Source organism: Rhamphochromis longiceps, linkage group LG1, assembly GCF_057381845.1.
Source record: "Rhamphochromis longiceps isolate RC_006_pf linkage group LG1, R_longiceps_female_GT1.1, whole genome shotgun sequence".
NCBI classification, from domain to species: Eukaryota; Metazoa; Chordata; class Actinopteri; order Cichliformes; family Cichlidae; genus Rhamphochromis; species Rhamphochromis longiceps.
Window position 1 is genome coordinate 41,007,684 of NC_140557.1, and position 22,931 is coordinate 41,030,614.

The following is a 22,931-nucleotide window of genomic DNA, read 5'->3' on the forward strand; positions in this document are numbered from 1 at the left end:
AAGAACAAGTCTAACTGTATAGTTACAAAGTGTAAAGCATCAAATTCCCCCTGTTAAAAATGGACTTTCCTGTGCTTCTAGTTTCTAGCTAGGACATTTCTGCCATTTTGTACCACTGAAGATATTTTTATTGATGGGTTTGTATTTCAGGTCCATGCTTCCAACTCACGTTAGTCTGGATGAAGTCCCAGGCCTGCTCTGTGATTGAACTGTTCCCAGAGTATTTGTCCAGTACCTTAGTGATGACCTTGGAGATCTGCTCGTTGACCTGAAAGACAGCAGGCTGCCAGAGTTGGTGAAACATGTATTACCATAAACATATAGGCAGCGTAATATGCCCACACTGTATCCATGTTTGAGCCAATGTGTCTCTTTTGTGTCTTCTTTTTGTGAATATATTGTTGGATGGATACCATTCAAATGAACTAAATTAAAACGCCCTCACTACATGCTATGCCAGACGCTAAGTAAAATAAAAATTTCTCAATGTGGCATGTTTTAAATCTTATTAATTAGAAGGACTATGTGAGTTTTTGTCAATCATAACAACAATATTTACAGCCCATCGTTGTATTTTTACTCAGTTGTATATAGCATTTGTATTTGTATTCTATTTTTATCTTATTGTATATTTATTTTATTTTATTCTACTGTATATAGTATTTTATTTTATTCTATTCTGTACAGCTGTGTACTGTATTTATTCTTATTGTATTCTAATTTTTGCCTCATAACTTTTGCACTGTCCACTTCCTGCTGTGACAAAACAAATTTCCCACGTGTGGGACTAATAAAGGTTATCTTATCTTATCTTATCTTCATTTATAATATGATGACTAACATATTGTGTAGGTCTTTCTTAGAAATATTGCAGTTCATTTGCAAGAAAGTACAAAAAAGGTTCTTCTGAGAATAATTGGAAAACATAGCTATACTTATTTTACACAAGTTCAAAAAGTTTATGAATGCAAAAAGACAAAAGAAAAAAGAGAAGGACTGTAGGAGCAGTCAGCTTCTTCAGGTCAGCAGATGTTTTATCTCAAAATAAGCCTCTTTTTTTTGTTCAGGCTGAACAGCAGACATTTGCATCCAAACTTTTCACCAGAATTTATATTAGTTTACACTCTTTGCTAACAGAATACAGTTTTGCTCCTGCACCCTACGAGCGTCTGCCAGCACAAATGAACCTGCTGCTAGTTGATCAGAGACATCGAAAAAGGCCAACTGAAGACCGGACAGTCCTGATCCTCAAGGACCCCCAGAAAGGACCGGTCCCATCCAACTACCAGTCTCAATAACCTGCTTCAGCACCACATGGAAGCTCCTGTCAGGCATCATAGTGGCTAAGATGAACAGGCACATGGCTCAATACATGAGCGGGGCATAGAAAGGAAATGGCAAGAATACCAGAGGCGCGAAACACCAGCAACTGGTAGACCGAGCAGTTACCCAAGACTGCAAAACCAGACTGACCAACCTGTGCACTGCCTGGATTGTGACAAGAAGGCCTATGACTCGATGCCCCACACCTGGATCCTGGAATGACCTATACAAGAGCAGAAGAACCCTAAGAGAATTCATCAGGAACTCAATGGGGATGTGGCGGACAACACTGGAGGCCAACCTCAAGCCCATAGCACAAGTCACCATCAAGTGCGGGATCTACCAAGGAGATGCTCTGTCCCCACTGCTGTTCTGCATAGGCCTCAACCCCCTCAGTGAGATCACTGACAAGACTGACTACGGATACTGACTTCGGAGCAGTTGTCAGCCACCGGCTTCCTGGATGACAAAAAGCTGTATGCCAAGAGAGAGACATGGATTCGCTGATCCACACCACCAGGATATACCGCAACGACATTGCAATGTCATTCGGACTGGAGAAGTGTACTTGGATGATAACAAAGAGAGGGAAGGTAGTCAGAATTGAGGGGATCGAACTAGCAGAAGGCAACATAAAGCGCCTTGAGGAGACTGTTGTTGTGATTTGGCGCTACATAAATAAAATTGAATGGAACTGAACATTGCAGACATTGAGGACAGCTACATGTTCCCACAGGCAAATGGGAACCATGAAGCTCCCCCTAGGAAAGCTGCAGTCACCAAGTACCTGCAGAGGACCAGGCAAAAGAACAAGATCCAGGCTATCTACACCTACACCCTGTGGGGTTAGGTTAATTGGTGATTCTTAATTGCCCATAGGTGTGAATGTGAGTGGTTGCCTGTCTCTCTGTGTCAGATTGGTGATCTGTCCAGTTTGAACCCTGTCTGTCACTATATGGCAGCTGGGATAGGCTTCAGTCACCCGATGACTACAAACTCCCAAGATGTGAAGTTAGTTCAAGTCTGATACATAAAGATTATGAGGAAGAATAAATCACCAGCCAAAACAACGTCTGTAGAGACTGAACTGCAGAGGTAGCAAAAGTACAAAAATTCTGCACTTAAGTAGAAGTACAGATACCTAAAAAGTACTCCAGTAAATGTTGAAGTACTGAATGAAATGCACTCAAAGTAAAAAAGTAACTCTTTCGAGGATGTTTTTTTTAAACAGCTTATTTGTGTAAAGTTAACTGAACCTGTTATGTTAATGTAATAACAAAATAGCAAGTGGGAATACAAACTTTATTTTAGTCAGAGTTTTTTATTCTAATTGTCCTCAGCTTGAACCAATTAAATAGAAATGAGCAGAGAAAAAGAAGGAAATCTATTAAAATCTAAAATCTATTTTCTGTTGCCTACATTGTAGAGGGTGACTTTGCTTCTAAACAGGAAAATGAGTACAGGGTTAAAGTGGGATACAGCAGGTGGGGGAACCCTAAAACTGATTGTAATGGCTCAGTGTGGGGAAAACAACTCATAACTGACGATCATTTCTAATGTGAGCTCCAGTAAACTCTTGGCTCTGACGGAGGCGGTCGCATCTTTCCCCGTGTCCCTCACCTTATCTTTCCTGCTTGGCTTCTCATGTCCTTCTCTAGTCTCAACTAACTTTAAGAGAGAACCTCAGAGAGCTTCTCCATCTTGTTCTCTAAAACCTAAAGAATTATGGATTTGATTAACTGGTCCCTCAACCCAATTGACACCCTTTTGTCGACGAGAAGCCAGGATTCGAGAGAGCCTGATTGTCCTGGAGGGACATTTCCTGCCGGATAAACGATGGATGGGTGGCAGCATTGGCACAGCGTTTTCCTGGCGGGACTGTCGATTGAGGACATAGAAGATTTATACCTATTTGGAACCATGATAACAGGGTTCTTGCTGATCAGAGCTGGCTCGGCGCTGGCTTATCAAAGATTAAAGAAAGCGATTACAGCTGGTCAAAACCCCACAAGGCTGGCCACTATGATCGAAGCGACGGGAAATACCGCTTATGACCTGCAGTCATGCCAGCATTGTGCAAAAAACAAAAACAAAAAATCCCCCAAAAAATCAAAACTCTCAGCCACTTTCAACTCTAACTATAGTGCATGGTTTTGCCTCCTGTTATGTGACATCCTCTGGGATTTACACGTACAGCACTGCCTTTCATGTGTTGCTGTTTAGGATCAAATCGGTTTGATGTTTGAAGCCTTAAATCTGTCAAATCAAAATTAACGAGCCTGTTCTGAAAATGTAAAGAGTAGGAAATACAGATATTGGTTCAAAAATGTAGGGAGTCAATATAAAGAGAACTACTCAGTTAAAGCAGAGATACGTGAAAATTCAAAGTACAGTAACAAAGTATTTGTATGCCATTATTTAACACTTCACATCAGCTAAGCATTTATTGTTGGACCAATGACTGAAATAACTCATAGCAGGAAGGAGGTTTGGCCTGGACTTGAGCAGCAGACAGTGGCTGAGAAGACCTTCCAACAGAAGTTCAGATACAGTAAAAGCTGACGTCCTTTTTCTTGTAGTGTTCTGCTTTCATTTGTCTGTGTGAACACAATCTCCTGGCTCTCTGAGCAAAAGTATAAAACGTAAAGTATAAAACGCTTTGACACCCAGTACCCAGCTCGTATTTGGCAAAAGGACTGACTTTGCAGTTGATATAAACTAAAGAAAACCTCAACCCTCATCTCTCAAAATAAACCAAGAAAAAACAAATAGTAAACACTTTAAAAACTATTCTTAACCATGAAGCTTTCACTGTGTTTTACTTCTGGCTGAAATACCTCAAACTAAATAACTAAGTCTGAACACTGCTACTGTAGATTTTTTTCTTTGCATGGTGGGTACATTTATCACAGCATGTGGATGAACTCAAGCTTGCAATATTTGAAATGCCATCACTCACCACATCCTTCTGAAAGTAGATGAGGGCACCAGCTGCAAACTGAGTGATGAGGATGAGCAGGATGACGCTGAAGTACTGAGGAGGATCACAGAGAACAGTGAATACAAAAATTTAGGGGCATGTGAACAGCTGTATAAATAAAACTGAATTGAATTAAATTGAAATTGAACAGTCAGACCCACCTCTATATGTTAGTTAGTGGTACATACACAAGCATATCCCTCTATTATGTTTTACTGTTGTCAAGAGGGAGAGCAGCAAATAAACTCCATATCCAAATGCAGTTTTCCCCAGGCTGCCAGCCGTGCCAGCGCCATCTTACCCTCCGACCATACATACATTACACAAACATCACATGGGGAAGACAGGTCAGAGAGGTATAGCAAAGGAAACACACGAGGAAAGACGAGGAGAAGAAAGAACTCCCCCCAGACTGAGCTCCAACAGGGAGATCAGTTTGAGAACAGAAAAAGAGAGAAAGTGTCCCTTCACCCGGTTAAGCAAAAGTCAACAATCTTCGATCAACGCGGACGGCCTTAAAGGAGGAACAAAGAGTCCTGACAACAATCCTGTTATCATGGAGATTTTTGTTGTTCCAGTCAGCTTAGACCTTGGCAGGCCTTCAGCTGGCGCCAGTGGGATAGCTGCATGAGTGAAGATGAATGAGTTCAAGTTCAAGTTCAAGGTTCAAGGTTCTTTATTTGTCACATGCACACAGTGAAATGTAGAGGAAGAACATACATATATATATATATATATATATATATATATATATATATATAGTATATACACTGGGTGAATGTGCAGTAGTAGCAGCAAGCAGGTGAATTCTGTACATTAATATGAATAGACATCTGACTATTTTACAGGATATTTTACAATGATTGGGTTTAGTGCAAACAACTGCATCCAATTTTTACAATTGGTCTAATGTCCGTCACTGGTCACCAATTCTCTCAATTCTTTTTGTTCTTCTCCAAGATCTTATCTATATTGCGTTCAAAACACAGTCTGAGCACTCACAGTCCTGCCAACCGTCTGTCATGTCGGCCAGCCTTGTGGGATTTTAAACAGCTGTAGCCGCTTCTTGTTCTTCGATAAGCCGGGTCCGAGCCAGCTCCAATCAGCCAGAACTCTGTTATCATGGTTCCGAATTGGTAGATGTCGTTCAATGTCCTCCATCGAGAGCGTCACCAGACACACGACGCAACCGACCATCCAGTATCCGGCAGCAAACGTCTCCGCAGGACACTCGGGCTCTCCCAAGCCCAGGAAGGTGTCAATTCCGTTACGGGACCAGTTGATCAAATCCATAATTCTTTAGGTTTTAGAGAACAAGACTGAGAAACTCTCTGAGGGTCAGAGAATAAGCAAGACTATACAAAAGATGAGAAGCCAAGCAGGAAAGATAAGGGAGAGGGAGAAGGAGAAAAGTGCGACCGCCTCCGTCAAGAGCCAACAGAGAAAAGAGAGCTCAGAGAGAGCTTTTGTGCTCAGAGCTGTTTGTTTGTTGGTCTGAGGCAGCCATTCTTTAAGTTAAGAGCGCTGTGGCTCACTTTAAAAAAACAGAATATGAAGATAAAAAGTCTTTTCCTCCTTCCTGTTTTTTTTTTTTTTAATATATTGTTAAATTTCAGATCCATCCATCTATGCAACCATGTTTTAAATGTTTGATTTTTAATGGCAACAAAAACTAAAATTAAGCATTTGTGATAATTGGCAATGTGTGTTTCACATCATTGGGAAGGAATTCTGGCCCACTCTTTGCAGAATTATTTTAATTCAGCCCTGCTGGGGTTTTCAAACATGAACAGCTTGCTGAAAGTCCTGCCAGTGCATCTCAAGCTGATTCAAGTCCAGATTCTAACTTCAGAGGTGAACCTGCTGGTGTGCTTTGACTCATTATCCTAACCCAAGAGCACTTGAACATCCTGTCATTCTCCTTCAGAATTTTCTGGTAGAGACCAAAACTCATGGTTCCATCGATTATGACAAGTCACCCAGCTCCTGAAGCTGCAAAGCAGAACACCACACTACCACCACCACGTTTGACTCTGGCATAATATTCTTTTTGTGCAACACTGTGTTAGTAACCAGATACCAGATGTAACACCAGTTGTAACAGGACACAAACCTTCAGTCCAGAGAATATTTTCCCCCAAAATGTTGGGATCGAGATGTTTTTTTGACAAATACACTTTTGTGTTCTTTTTGCTCAGCAGCGCTTTTCGCCTTGGAACTCTCACGTGAAAGCATTTTTTGCCCAGTCTCTTTCTTACTGTTGAATCACAAATGATGAATAACTGACCAAATGAGGCCCTATTTATTTCCCCTAATAAATGAAATGACAATTTTGAATTTATTCAGGTTATATTTGTCTTATATATAAGATATATTTAGTTTTATAATCTGAAACATTTAAATATCACAAATAGATGGAAAAAAAAAGAAATCAGGAAGGGGGAAAAAACTTTTGACAGTATTGTAAATAAATGATGTACAAAGTCTGCTTATTGACAAAGTCTCCTATCATCAAGAAGAATTGGCTGTGTGAAGCCTCAATCACTACTTTCACAACACTTAGAAGAAACATTGTAGAGATGCTAGAAAAAAAGCCACAAAAATTTACAGTGGACTGCTGAACACTGGATAACAACGGTACTGATAAAAGGGCACAAGTGCTCACTGGAAAACACGGTGGCATGTTTCAAGTATGCAAGACACTAACCCAGGTTTAGCCTTACTCTGGCCTGGGTGTAGCTGCTGAATGATGATATTGGATAGAATGGAAGTTGGTAGATAGTTTGGTAAGCGCACGTGCAGATACCAAAGTCCAGATCTCACTGTTTTGATGTCCTTTCTGTTTGTTTCTCTTCAGCTATCTTCTACCTTGTCTCCCTCAGTAATGTATTTGCAGCTATTACTCCACAAGGGTGTGATGCACAATCTCCTCTCAATAGCTAATGCCAAGTTGTGTCTTCTATTTGAACTCTGGGAAACACTGATGTGAACTTCTCTCCAGGTGATGGAACCTCCCTTCCAGGTGAATTGTCAACATATCGTTTGATGTGTTTCTCTGTGTGAACTCGTACACACTTTTATTGTTGTGGAAATCTTCTGGACTTAAAGTACTGCGATTAGCTGAACTGTTCTTTCCAAAACATGCAGTAGTTGAATAAGCTCTTAAAGTAACACAGCTAATGGTCTTCAGTAGTGGTGCAACGGATCACGGTTGATTCATAATCCGAACCGATCCCACTCCACGGTTCGGTACGCACGTGATCCGAAGATTCAAAAACGAAGGAAAAAAAGTATGTGTATGGTGCGCGTGGTGGGTCTGTCAAGCGGTTGCGCCAGCGGTCCAAGTGGAGGAGCAGAGGAGGTTGCGGCATTTAAGCAGCCCTTTGCTGCCCAGTCCGACCGGGCTAAAGCTGTTACAGAAGCTACTGGGGTCTTAGCTGCAGACGGGAGGCCGTATTCTGTTGTGCAAAACAAGGGGTTTAAACGGTGATGAACGTGCTTGAGCCACGCTATGATATCTCGTTGTGCGTCCACTTCCGTGACAAGATCGTTCCAAGCATGTATGAGCAGGAGAAGTTTAAAGTTATGGCTGAACTGTCCCAGGCATCTTCTGTTGCCCTAACTACAAATGGGTGGACCTCCAGGGCAACGGAAAGCTACGTGACCGTGACCGCTCATTATATCACAGCGGAGTGGTAGATACAAAGCCCTGTACTGTATTGCATGGATTGAGTCTTGAGTTGAATGTTTTTAATAGGCAAAAAATACTTAAATAAGTTAATAAGTTATGTTAAGTTTGCTGATCCGAAAATTGATCCGATCCATGACTTAAAACTGTGATCCGATCCGAACCGTGAGATTTTTGATCCGTTGCACCACTAGTCTTCAGTAAGGATGCAAAAGTTAACTATTGACAGGAAAACCTTTACATCATTTATATTTTTTCATTATCATGTCTAAATGGGGACGGTACACACACATACTCACCAGGCTCAGCAGAGAGCGGACCTCATAAATGGCCCCCAAGCAACCGAAGAAGCTTATGAGAATGGGGAAAGCTCCAACTCCTATCAAAATGTAGCATGCCAACTTCACATCTGTGGAGTTTTCTGAGGATCAGCAACAGAGATCTCAGGTTACAAACTGCAAGCTGTCAGAGCGTGTGACTATGGCTACCATACTGTTAGGATATACATTATGCTTTTTGTTTAAGTAGCAAAGCACATTGGTCACACATGCATGTTTGAGTTGTAACTTGTTTCTAAGGCGATTTCATCACAGTGGTAAGTTTACATTATTCAACTATAACCGAGCAACGTGATCAAATGTCAGACTGAATTTAAGAATGTTACAGCTGACCTACCAGATCCCGACATCCATGGATTGGAATTACACAGTAATTGTGTAAATGTTTTTTTCCTGTATGCCATGAAATGCTAGATATTTACTAAAGTGATTTTTATGTCGTGTAAGATTCAGAAAATAATCTAAGAGACTTTCGATCTTTCTAAGCCCCATTAATTAAACAAAACAAAAAGAGTGAGACAAGAGTTAGTACTTTCCCAGTCCTCCTAAATCTAGCTGTAGGGAGTTATACAAAATATACCTAACACAACAGTTAGACATTAAAGTAAAACAGACTGTGTGGACTTGTTATCAGTGTTGCAATTGATCAACTTTCCCATTAACTGAAGCATTTTGACATTTCAACATTGTATAGTACAGAACTGAGAGAAGAACAAACAACAAACTACATGAAGGTGATTTGAAGTAGATGACTGCACTTCATTATGAACACATTTCTAAAGTTTGACTATAATATCGGAAACACTGCAAACCCATCAGGTAACTTAAAAAAAAATATTGATTCCCAGTCTGCTTTTGTATTGCGGTTCCCATGTGAGCTCTAAAACAAAATCTAAATACTTATTTGAGTATGACCTCAATAATAACGGAGCCCACAGGGCAGATTTAATAATGCTCTGCACAAGTAACGACGTTACCTTTTTCAGTAACGAGTAATCTAAATAATTACTATTCCTATCGTTACAACGCCGTTACCGTTACTAACAAGAAAATGCGGTGCGGTCGTGTTACTATTTTTCAACAAACAGGCGGCTGAAGCTGTCTTCAGCTTACTGCATCTTATATCAGTTGCACGGAAGTAGCTGTAAGTAATCTGGGCGATAACTTTTTGGCACAACACGAGATAAGGCGGCAAAACAATCGCATGAATGCTGCTGTTTGGCTGAGGTAAAACCAGAGTCATGATAAACGATATATACGCGTTTTTTTCTCAATAGTTTCGTCATGTTTAACGTCTAAGGACAGCGCAGCGAGCACTCTCTGCATATGACCAAAAAAATTAAAAAACAAACAAAAATCAGCCCTTTCGTGTTGGTGGAAAAATGTCAACCAATCAAAAAATGATATGGCACCATGACATTTGGTTGTTTAGGAAGAGGGGGAAGTTTTAGGAGTGACGGAGAGAGAGAGAGAGTTTTGAGATGTGAGAGATTTGTGACGTTTAGCGTGTTTGGAGTGTGTACTTAATGTGTTGTCTTGTGTAGTTAGTGTGTAGTGTTGTGGATGATATATATCAAGCTCAGGTCCTCTACCAGAGGCCTGGGAGCTTGAGGGTCCTGCGCAGTATCTTAGCTGTTCCCAGGACTGCGCTCTTCTGGACAGAGATCTCCGATGTTGTTCCCGGGATCTGCTGGAGCCACTCACCTAGCTTGGGAGTCACCGCACCTAGTGCTCCGATTACCACGGGGACCACCGTTACCTTCACCCTCCACATCCTCTCGAGCTCTTCTCTGAGCCCTTGGTATTTCTCCAGCTTCTCGTGTTCCTTCTTCCTGATATTGCTGTCATTCGGAACCGCTACATCGATCACTACGGCCGTCTTCTTCTGTTTGTCTACCACCACTATGTCCGGTTGGTTAGCCACCACCATTTTGTCCGTCTGTATCTGGAAGTCCCACAGGATCTTAGCTCGGTCATTCTCCACCACCCTTGGGGGCATCTCCCATTTTGACCTCGGGACTTCCAGGTTATACTCGGCACAGATGTTCCTGTACACTATGCCGGCCACTTGGTTATGGCGTTCCATGTATGCCTTGCCTGCTAGCATCTTGCACCCTGCTGTTATGTGCTGGATTGTCTCTGGGGCATCTTTACACAGCCTGCACCTGGGGTCTTGCCTGGTGTGATAGACCCCAGCCTCTATGGATCTTGTGCTCAGAGCTTGTTCTTGTGCTGCCATGATTAGTGCCTCTGTGCTGTCTTTCAGTCCAGCTTTGTCCAGCCACTGGTAGGATTTCTGGATATCAGCCACCTCCTCTATCTGCCGGTGGTACATACCGTGCAGGGGCCTGTCCTTCCATGATGGTTCCTCGTCTCCCTCCTCTTTCTTGGGTTTCTGCTGCCTGAGGTATTCACTGAGCACTCGGTCAGTTGGGGCCATCTTCCCAATGTATTCTTGGATGTTCGTTGTCTCATCCTGGACTGTGGTGCTGACACTCACCAGTCCCCGGCCCCCTTCCTTCCGCTTAGCGTACAGCCTCAGGGTGCTGGACTTGGGGTGAAACCCTCCATGCATGGTAAGGAGCTTTCTTGTCTTTATATCAGTGGCTTCTATCTCCTCCTTTGGCCAGCCTATTACCCCAACAGGGTACCTGATCACGGGCAGGGCGTACGTGTTGATGGCCCGGATCTTGTTCTTACCATTCAGCTGACTCCTCAGGACTTGCCTGACCCTCTGCAGGTACTTGGTGGTTGCAGCCTTTCTAGCGGCCTCTTCATGGTTCCCATTTGCCTGCGGGATCCCCAAGTACTTGTAACTGTCCGCTATGTCTGCAATGTTGCCTTCTGGTAGTTCAATCCCCTCAGTTCTGACTACCTTCCCTCTCTTTGTTATATATATATATATATATATATATATATATATATATATATATATGTCCCCGTGGTAATCGGAGCACTAGGTGCGGTGACTCCCAAACTAGACGAGTGGCTCCAGCAGATCCCGGGAATAACATCGGAGATCTCTGTCCAGAAGAGCGCAGTCCTGGGAACAGCTAAGATACAACGCAGGACCCTCAAGCTCCCAGGCCTCTGGTAGAGGACCCGAGCTTGAAGGATAAACCGCCCGCAGGGGCGTGCTGGGTGTTTTATATATATATATATATATATATATATATATATATATATATATATATATATACATACACATATATATATATGCCTCTCTCTCTCCTGAGAGAGAGGCAGTCGCTCCATATATCGGTTATTAAGCTTAACGTGGGAATGCTTTACAAACATTCAGAGATGAACTTACACACTTGCATTACTTCTCTCTGGGATAACTTCCTCGGAGATGAAATGCTGGTTTGGTAGCGAGACTACAAATACACACAGCCGCTCTATCACGTGACCACACTGCTCCGATGTGCTACGGTTGTGAGCCGAGTTACGTGGTGTTGCAAGTTTTGTGAGATGCTTTTTTGATATTTAATGGATCGGATTACATTTTTTATTTTTCTCCGATATCCGATCCAGTAATTTACGTCAGTATCGGACCGATACCGATACGTAATATCGGATCCATCCATCTCTAATCTGTACATAAGTGAGACATTTCATACGGTTTGCGTTGTATGACCACATTCCTGAGCTCAACTCTCTGGACTTGTGCTATCAGGCCGTCTGTCTATCCTTTCAGCTTTGTCCAGCCAGTGATGTATTGTGGGTTGCGAGTGTGGAGTCATGAGTAAGGGAGTGAGCGCACTAGGCTGATGTGATGCATACTGATGCTGGACAGAGCTGAAAGAGCCCTGTGTCTGATGAGGGCACCTGCTGAGCAGCCATGGCTGACAAACATCCTCAGTGATGTGCGCTGTTCTATTCTTTCTCTATTACACTTGGTCACTGTCTCTATATGTCTTCACTGAACCCTCTTCAGTCATGTCTGTACCTTTTCCCCCCTCATGGACACAACTCATCTTTCTCTTTCTGTTTATCTCTTTTTACCATCTTGACATATTATTACTGCAGGTTAACCTTGTAAGTTTTAAAGATCTTTCTGATGTTAGATTTACAATCTGCTATGTCATAACCAACAATGGCTCTTCAGTTACTGAACAACTACAAACAGATGCGTTTCCAAACTGAAACTTTTGGTATATGACTTTGGTTTAAGATTCAGTTTAGTCATGAAAATGTTTCTGTTTTAGTCAGACTTCAAACATCTGACATTTAACCTCCTAGGACCTGGCGTCCACATATGTGGACATCACATTTTGGGTTATTTAGACCAAAATACTAAATCTTGCTCTACAAGGGCCTGATATCCACTTACGAGGACACTATACTGCTACTCTTCTATCGAAATTTTAAATGAATATCCTCATATGTGGCAAAAATTAGGTAAAAAAGAAAAATCTGGTAATTCTTTGTTTTTATATTCATCAGGTCCCAATCAGCCCAAATATCAAAGAGAAATTAATAATGCATGTCATGGAAGAGTTCGGGTCTTAGGAGGTTAATCCAGTTTTCCTCTTTGACACTTTAGTATTCATTCATGGGCTTTAATTTTGTATCCCTCAAGAATTTTGATGTCCCATCAAGTGTTCTTTTGATCTAAAGCAAGGTTATTGAGATTCCTTAGAGACCATGTCCCTCTGGTCTGTACTGCACTGATACAGACACACAGTCCAGATCAAAGTTTTAAGTTTTGATACCAGTATTAAATCTTTATTTCTATTTGGAAAATATTAACTATTATTGTTAATAATAACTGTTATGTGTAAGGTAGTATCATGCCCAACTTGAACACCTGCAGAAGCAAATATTTGTGAGGAATGCAAAAAAACCCTTCCTAATAAGTATTAAAATAATCATAACCGTTGTTTGTTTTTTGTGATTTTTCCTGACTGACTGAATTCATTAGAGGGTCCTTTGTCCCTCTTGAGGGGAAACTCCCACTAGGTTTATATCTGGGACTCTCCACCATTTGACCTTAGAACTGAAGAAGCTTCTCGGATGAGAGGTGAAACGTCTTCAAGCAAGTTAAAGAAGTCCAGACGCTTTTCTTTCCAAGCTCCTTAGTTGAAAAAAGCACTTCACAAAAACTTCATGAGAAACTTTAAAACCAATGTCACTGACTGTTATATCTTAATTATCTCATTTAATCATGGCTCAAGGTGCTTTATATCTTAAGGTAAAGACCCTACAGTAATTGAAAGAAAACAGAGAAAACTCCAACAATCACATGAACCCCTATGAGCAAGCATTTTGGCAACAGTGGGAAGGAAAAACTTCCTTTTAACAGGAAGAAACATCCAGCAGAACCAGACTCAGGAATGGATGGCCATCTGCTGCGACCAGTTGGGGCTAGGAAAAGGAAGATGGGACAAAGACACACTGTGGAACAGAGCCAGCGATTAATAATAACTAATAATTAAATGCAGAAAGGTGTGTAAACACGTAGTAAGGGGAATCCCCAAGCAGCCTAGATGCACTGCAGTGTAACTAAGGGAGAATTCAGGATCACTTAATCCTGCCCTAGCTATAGAGTACAAAAACTTCAGTTTTATCTGAATTTAGAAGCAGGTCATCCAGGGCTTTACATCTTTAAGACATTCAGTTTAACTCATTGGTGTGTGTTATCTGGCTTCATGGACAGATAGAGCTGGGTGTCATCTGCATAGCAGTGAAAATGTATGCTATGTCTTCTAATGATGCTGCCTAAGGGAAGCATGTATAATGTAAACAGAATTGGTCCTAGCACTGAACCCTGTGGAACTCCATAATTAACCTCAATGTGTGAAGAGGACTCTCCATTTACATGCACAAACTGGAGTCTATTAGATAGATATGATACAAACCACTGCAGCACAGTACCTGTAATACCTACAGCATGTTCTAATCGCTCTAATAGGATATTATGGTCGACAGTATCGAACGCTGCACTGAGGTCTAGCAGGACAAGCACAGAGATGAGTCCACTGTCAGAGGCCATAAGAAGATCATTTGTAACCTTCACTAAAGCTGTTTCTGTGCTGAGCTCTGAAACCTGACTGAAACTCTTCAATAAGCCTCTGCAGATGATTTGTTAGCTGTTTGACAACTACTCTTTCAAGGATGTTTGATATAAAGGAAGGTTGGAGATTGGCCTATAATTAGCTAAGACTGCTGGGTCTAGAGATGCTTTTTGAGTAAAGGTTTAACTACAGCCAGCTTGAAGGCAAAGAGCAAAACAAACAAAAAATTAAGAAAAGTAGCTGGATATATTGGTTTAACTCAACATACTTACAACATATTTTTTAAGATCAATTACTGATAATCCTGTTGCTAATGGAATAACCACATAAAAAAGTACACATAGCCCATACTACTACTTTGAGGAAGTTTAGGAAACAGACAGTTTGTAGCACATACTTCATGTCAATTAAATTATTATAGATTATATTTGACCATCCCCCCAAAAATCACAATCTAAAACCAAAATCTATAACTCATCAGTGTCATAGGCTGTAACATAGTTTCTCTGCACCGGTTTAATGTCTATGATGTATAGTCACAGAAGTATCAATACAGTGGATGTAAAAAACATAGATTCATTACTAAAATAATTACTGTAAAAGGGATTTCATGGTAAGCTGTCTCTAAAAATAGATTCTGGTTTTGTTTTACAGATTTTAACCTTATTTTAAATAGGATTTGATGATTGTTAAAAAAAACAAAAATCAATTATCCAGAATTCGCTAGAAAGTGTTAAAAAAATGAAATCCTTTGACAAAATAAGAATGGTATGCTTATGTCTGATCATATATTGATACAGTTTTGAGTTTCATAGTTTGTGTTTTAACAATTCAAATAAGTAAACCATAAAATCTGAGGTTCCCAATGTTTGCATTTCTTCTTTTTTCTTCCTGTCACACAAACAAACAGTGATACTTGGAGCTAGAACATGGCCACATTTAGGCTCTTAATCATAGCTTCTTGTTTTTTTGGCCTAAATGCAATCCACAAGGGGTTTAGTGGGAAGTATCCACTGGAGAAAATACAATATAGCATTTCTGTTTTAGTAGGACTCACACCAAACGCTGGTCAAGACAGCAGGTTGTATTTTTATACTCCTATTCAATAAGAGCAGGAAAGTGACTTAAGTAAAGTTAAAACCAGAGGAGGAAAAAGTACAGACTTTCTTACTTAGAACTATAGATACCTGTGTCTAAAAAAATACTCCAATAAAAGTAAAAGTACTGAAGCATCTTTTTTACTCAAGTAAAAGTGAAAAAGTAAAGGCTCTGAAATGTACTCTAAGTAGGAAAGTAAAAAGTAGCTCCTTGAAGGACATTTCTAATTCTGTACAAAGGAAACTGATCCCTGTGCTATATTAATATAATAAAATAATATTAGTACATAATAATCCAAATATTTAAATATAAATTCTAATTCAATTGAATGCACTCAGTTTGAATCTGTTATGTAGGGATTCAGCAGGTGGGGAACCCTTAGATCTGTGTAGTGTCTCCGCATAAGGAAAAGAATCACAACTCAAAATGTCTTGGCCGATTCCCATTTTCTAAACTGACTCCACACTGTATATTGTGTTGTTACTAAACTGTTGGTACAAATGTGGATTCAGCAAATTAATCTAACCATGATGGCCCCAAACAGCTGGAGGATACATATGAGAACTGCATGAGAACTTAAATGCAAAACGTAAATGAATATTAGCATATTACAGTTGATTTAAACCAACACTGACCATGGACACCACAGCCACTGTGCACCAGTCCAGCACAGTGCTTTACAATAAATTAACCACAGTACGACAAGCTAACATCTTTATCTCATACAAACAACTATTTTCAGCAACACACGCGTCAAACTGCACACAACAGTTGGTATGTTTATTTATGTTTGTTAAGCTTGAATTTCAAATTACCTGACACTTAAAAAATGTAACTCCCTTCATGTTTTCTCCATGTAATGCTAGCTAGATTTGAAGTACCGCAACCACAACATACGGACACCTGCACTCCTTTCTACAGTGGCTGGGAAGTGCAAATCGCAACAAATTACAAAAACCCGCAACAAATTAAAAATCCTTGACGGAAAGGGATTGTCTGAAATACCGGAAGTGACGCAACGATTAGCCTAATAGGGCTTTTGGAGCGTGATGTCACGAGAGGGGGCGTGGCCATGGTTTTTGGTTGTGGTGCCATGTTTCTGGGCCAAACAAAGCGCTAGCGAAAGAGGAGCGAAAGTACACGGATAACACCAGCTATGGTTCGTACTTGCTGTGCGGTCGGTTGTAAAGTTAGATCGCACGACCGACAAGGGAATAAGGTTGAAAATGGTTTATCTTTTCATTCTTTCCCCATCTGGAAGCAACATGAGGCAGCTCTTGTATCGGATGTTACCAAAAGAAGGCGTCTAGTCTGGATAGCAGCTGTGAGACGAGCTGATATTAATCAATGTATTATAGTAAAAAATGAGACACAGGACACAAACATGGAAGCAAGATATATAATTAGTATTATTTATAATAAATATGAAGAAATAATTGCAATTTCTTTAACCATTGAGAATAACTAAATCCTTCAGGACAATGTCACATCAGTGCACTGAACTCACTATGGCTACGTTCACACTGCAGGTCTTAATGCTCAATTCCGATTTTTATATTTAAATCTGATTTTTTGTGTCTGCTTGTTCACACTACAAATAAAATGTGACAGCAAAAGCGCTCCTTTGTGAACCCTCAAAGTGGCCTGCATGCGCAAAAGCAGACGTCACACACAACACGCTCTGTTCAGACCCAGACCAAACAGTAATGTTTGACTGATGGCCCTTAATATAAAGACTTGTTTCAGACTTTGCGTTCTCCAATTTTGCTTTAAGTTATTTTGTTATTTATATATGGCCTAATAATTATCCTTATTTTTAATTTGTTGTGGGTTTTTGTAATTTGTTGTGGGTTTTTGTAATTTGTTGCGGGTTTTTGTAATTTGTTGCGGGTTTTTGTAATTTGTTGTGGGGTTTTTGTAATTTATTGCGGGTTTTTGTAATTTGTTGTGGTTTTTTAATTTGTTGCGATTTGCACTTCCCAGCCACCGTACCTTTCAGCCCACTTTGACTCCCAAGTATACATGCTCTAGATAAGCGGCCCCCAACCTTTTTTGGTCCACGGACCGGTTTAACGTCACCGGTTTAACGGATCGGCCTTTAAGGTGTCGCGGATACATACAACAAAATAAAATGATACCAACAAGACAAAAACTGTTGTATTTTTTAAATATATTAATAGACACGAATTCACTGTGTAATTGTGTAACTTTATTAGCAGCGTCCGCCTGAAATGCGCCAACAATATGAAGAGTTAGATCCTCCTATCTGCCCCTTAATGCTCTCTGGCTGCTATGGTAACGTGTAAATACTTCTTTCAAAATAAGACACACAACTACAACATGGGAAAAGACTCAGGGAAACCATGTCAACAATAAAAACCCTGAAAACCATCAATTTAAATAAACACTCAAGTACAGATACCTAAAAATTCATTCAAGTACAGTAACAAAGTATTTGTACCTCGTTACTTCCCACCACTGGTTCAAACACACAGAGAAGTACAGATGACCTCAAACCTGATCAAGCACTTACTCAGGTCAACGATGAAAGTCTGATTGTCCAGGAGAATCCAAAATCCAAAGCCAACGATGACGGCCCCAAACAGCTGGAGGATACATATGAGAACTGCATGAGAACTATCAGAATGAAAGGATGTCACAAGAAATTTGATAGTTACAAGCACCACTTCCTTTCCATGATTTTCATGTATTTAAAAAAACACTTTGATCAAAATGGGTTCTAAAAACTCACTAATGAGAAGCATGAAATTATGTGTTTTCAGAAGTATCTGTCAGAACAAATAGGAACACAGTGGAAGCTGCAAATGCAGAGGGTGAAATGCAGGTACAATGAAAACCCACTCTATTAAGAGTTTTAATGCAACAGCGCAAATTGTCCTGAGTTGATTAATTTCTTGACATTTTACCTTTATTTTGACTAAAAGTTGCTGTATTGAATATTCCTAAATATTAGCCAACAAGCCAACAACATGTTTGTCTATGTTTGTTTGGAATTACATTTACATTTACATCCCACTTTCTCAAATTTTTTATTGAAAATTATGCAGTTTAACATCACATTGCACTCTGAAAAGAAAGCATAGTACAAATAAGCCATTGGAGTTAAAAAAGGGAATCATGTAATCGACTTATAGCCCAAAACGTATTCTAAATCTTTGACTCATCAAAGTAGCCACCTTTGGCAGATATAACAGCTGAACACACCTGTGGCATTCTTTCCACAATAGAAATCCAATGCAACTCGTCCTGTCAAACCTGCAGCTCAAAGTCTTGTCTTCATAGTTGAAACTGAGACTTGCTTACGCATATCACACAACCTGTTAACTCTCAGAAACTTGTCCTCTGATTCAGTTGTGGCTTTAGATCTGCCGGACCTCTTCCTGTCAGAGTTTGTTTCTGAGTGGTGAATGAAACTGTACTCAATGACACCTTGACTTTTTGCTATGATGGTCTGTCTCCATTGATAATGGCCCTCTCACCATTTTTACAGCAACGCACTACTTTCTGCAGTACAAGACTGTTCAGCTGATTTTTACAGTGCGTTCCAACACTGCTAATATGCACACAGAGGGGGTTGTAAGTAATCTAAAACAGTTGAAACAGCTGTAGGAATTAGTAGCACCAGCTCTCAAGGCTTGATGAACCTCCATTGCTGCAGAACAGCTTTAAATTGTTAACCCATTTTGAAAAGCCTTTTTGTATAATTCTAACATGTAGATTACTTTTCAGTTCTGGGTAACCTTACCTTTTTTTTTAAAAAAAGGTCTGGCAGTTCACCCACTTACCTTTGTATCATTTCGAGCTATTCATTGGACATGAACGACTTGAATTGCAATAAATAAATGGACAAATTGGGGTGTTCTAAAACTTTTGACCAGTAGTGTATGCCAAAAGTTCAGTGCGCGAAAACCACCCCCAAACTATTGCAAGCACAATTAAATTCCTTACATGTTAATTTTTATAACATGCATGCATAGAACTCACAGCCACTTGCACAAAAAAGCCATCATGCATATGAGAGTGTCTGCGTTGCACTCACTGCTACAGTTTCGCGCAGACAGGTTGCTTAATGTGCTCAAAGCTGAATCCTGCTTGCATAAACTAACTTAACTTTTCACTGTTTGGAGGGCAGAGCCCAAAGGAAGATTGGTCACTTTGGTGGACTGTTAATGTTAGTGCCTTAAACTGCCTTACACTGTCAGAGCAAAATAAGCGCTACTTTAAACCATATTTATATATCCATCCTTTTTCTTCTGCTTATCCAATTTAAGGGGTTGGAAAGTCTATTTCAGCTGTCACAGAGCAAAAGGCAGAGTACACCCTGGACAGGAATGCCTTAAATGCCTGGGCCCTTGGTATCCCAACATAACATTGCATTATCTTCTTACAAATCAATGTAACTGACATTGACACTGCACTGGCAGTCTTCATAAAGTTGAAGGAAGGATGAATGGCAAAATGTACCAAGACATTCTTGATAACAATCGGCTGCCATCCACCAGGATTATGAAGACCAAATGAGGGAGTATGCTTACAAATCATTGTAAGAAGATGATCTGTCCCTAACCACCTGTCAGTGGTTTAATCTTTTGTCATTTTAGTTATATTTACATGTTCAAAATAAACTCTATTCTATTCTATTCTATTCTATTTAGCACCATTTGACAAAATCTAAGATTTATAAAATTCTTCTAAAAAGTAGATCTTAGGCCAAAGCATGATATTCTACAATACAAGCTGGACAGTTTCCCCATGCTTACTTATGTGTTATCAAATGTACTTTGTTATTGTCAGGTTTTTATCTCACCATATTAAGCGCCTTGAGGCGACTCCTGTTGTGATTTGGTGCAATATTAAATCAAACTGACGTGAACTGAATGGAGTAATAAACTCAATCACAAACATACAGCTGCTCTAACACCATCCTAAAGGTGCATTTTTCTGCAACAGAACACTTTTATGAGTCACTAGTAAATTTAAAATACTTACAAAGAAGATGAGGTTGAAGAAGAACAAGAAGTACTTGCTCGCTGTCATGCAGCCTTTCCCCATGGTCATTTATCTGTGAACATGAGACAAATGAAGAGTCATAATAGAAATTTACATTAACAGCCCCAGAAGCAGAGATTATTACAGGATGCAGTTTAATTGTAACAGCTTTAGATCAGGGATAATCTTGATGTAAAGAAGTGGCGACAGATGCTGTAAGAATTAGAGACCACTGTGGATCATGATGATCAGATCAGGACCAGGGGCTCAAATCTAAAAGATTACAGCAGCAAAACCAGTACGACCTCAATCTGTGAGCATGGGGAGACTGCACTGGCAGTCAGATGTCTATTCATATTAATGTACAGAATTCACCTGCTTGCTGCTACTACTGCACATTCACCCAATGTGTATGTATGTATATATAAAAAAAACAAACACCCAGCACGCCCCTGCGGGCGGTTTATCCTTCAAGCTCGATCTTTCGATCTTTCTAAGCCCCATTAATTAAACAAAACAAAAAGAGTTAGTACTTTCCCAGTCCTCCTAAATCTAGCTGTAGGGAGTTATACAAAATATACCTAACACAACAGTTAGACATTAAAGTAAAACAGACTGTGTGGACTTGTTATCAGTGTTGCAATTGATCAACTTTCCCATTAACTGAAGCATTTTGACATTTCAACATTGTATAGTACAGAACTGAGAGAAGAACAAACAACAAACTACATGAAGGTGATTTGAAGTAGATGACTGCACTTCATTATGAACACATTTCTAAAGTTTGACTATAATATCGGAAACACTGCAAACCCATCAGGTAACTTAAAAAAAAATATTGATTCCCAGTCTGCTTTTGTATTGCGGTTCCCATGTGAGCTCTAAAACAAAATCTAAATACTTATTTGAGTATGACCTCAATAATAACGGAGCCCACAGGGCAGATTTAATAATGCTCTGCACAAGTAACGACGTTACCTTTTTCAGTAACGAGTAATCTAAATAATTACTATTCCTATCGTTACAACGCCGTTACCGTTACTAACAAGAAAATGCGGTGCGGTCGTGTTACTATTTTTCAACAAACAGGCGGCTGAAGCTGTCTTCAGCTTACTGCATCTTATATCAGTTGCACGGAAGTAGCTGTAAGTAATCTGGGCGATAACTTTTTGGCACAACACGAGATAAGGCGGCAAAACAATCGCATGAATGCTGCTGTTTGGCTGAGGTAAAACCAGAGTCATGATAAACGATATATACGCGTTTTTTTCTCAATAGTTTCGTCATGTTTAACGTCTAAGGACAGCGCAGCGAGCACTCTCTGCATATGACCAAAAAAAATAAAAAAACAAACAAAAATCAGCCCTTTCGTGTTGGTGGAAAAATGTCAACCAATCAAAAAATGATATGGCACCATGACATTTGGTTGTTTAGGAAGAGGGGGAAGTTTTAGGAGTGACGGAGAGAGAGAGAGAGTTTTGAGATGTGAGAGATTTGTGACGTTTAGCGTGTTTGGAGTGTGTACTTAATGTGTTGTCTTGTGTAGTTAGTGTGTAGTGTTGTGGATGATATATATCAAGCTCAGGTCCTCTACCAGAGGCCTGGGAGCTTGAGGGTCCTGCGCAGTATCTTAGCTGTTCCCAGGACTGCGCTCTTCTGGACAGAGATCTCCGATGTTGTTCCCGGGATCTGCTGGAGCCACTCGCCTAGCTTGGGAGTCACCGCACCTAGTGCTCCGATTACCACGGGGACCACCGTTACCTTCACCCTCCACATCCTCTCGAGCTCTTCTCTGAGCCCTTGGTATTTCTCCAGCTTCTCGTGTTCCTTCTTCCTGATATTGCTGTCATTCGGAACCGCTACATCGATCACTACGGCCGTCTTCTTCTGTTTGTCTACCACCACTATGTCCGGTTGGTTAGCCACCACCATTTTGTCCGTCTGTATCTGGAAGTCCCACAGGATCTTAGCTCGGTCATTCTCCACCACCCTGGGGGGCATCTCCCATTTTGACCTCGGGACTTCCAGGTTATACTCGGCACAGATGTTCCTGTACACTATGCCGGCCACTTGGTTATGGCGTTCCATGTATGCCTTGCCTGCTAGCATCTTGCACCCTGCTGTTATGTGCTGGATTGTCTCTGGGGCATCTTTACACAGCCTGCACCTGGGGTCTTGCCTGGTGTGATAGACCCCAGCCTCTATGGATCTTGTACTCAGAGCTTGTTCTTGTGCTGCCATGATTAGTGCCTCTGTGCTGTCTTTCAGTCCAGCTTTGTCCAGCCACTGGTAGGATTTCTGGATATCAGCCACCTCCTCTATCTGCCGGTGGTACATACCGTGCAGGGGCCTGTCCTTCCATGATGGTTCCTCGTCTCCCTCCTCTTTCTTGGGTTTCTGCTGCCTGAGGTATTCACTGAGCACTCGGTCAGTTGGGGCCATCTTCCTAATGTATTCTTGGATGTTCGTTGTCTCAT

General features: G+C 40.6%; 1 protein-coding gene across 2 annotated transcripts in view; it reads right to left on the reverse strand.

Annotated features, from left to right (window-relative positions):
- The window catches only part of LOC146679216 (CD82 antigen-like), a 51,224-nt gene that overhangs the window by 4,281 nt on the left and 24,012 nt on the right, over positions 1-22,931 (reverse strand). For both annotated transcript variants that reach the window (XM_085409411.1, XM_085409402.1), the window contains exons 2-6: positions 20,455-20,527; positions 17,978-18,050; positions 8,291-8,412; positions 4,283-4,357; positions 170-268 (exon numbers count right to left, since the gene is read on the reverse strand). In XM_085409411.1, the coding sequence (XP_085265537.1) occupies positions 170-268; positions 4,283-4,357; positions 8,291-8,412; positions 17,978-18,050; positions 20,455-20,523 (438 nt within the window). In that variant the 5' untranslated portion in view covers positions 20,524-20,527. The remainder of the gene's footprint in view (positions 1-169; positions 269-4,282; positions 4,358-8,290; positions 8,413-17,977; positions 18,051-20,454; positions 20,528-22,931) is intronic.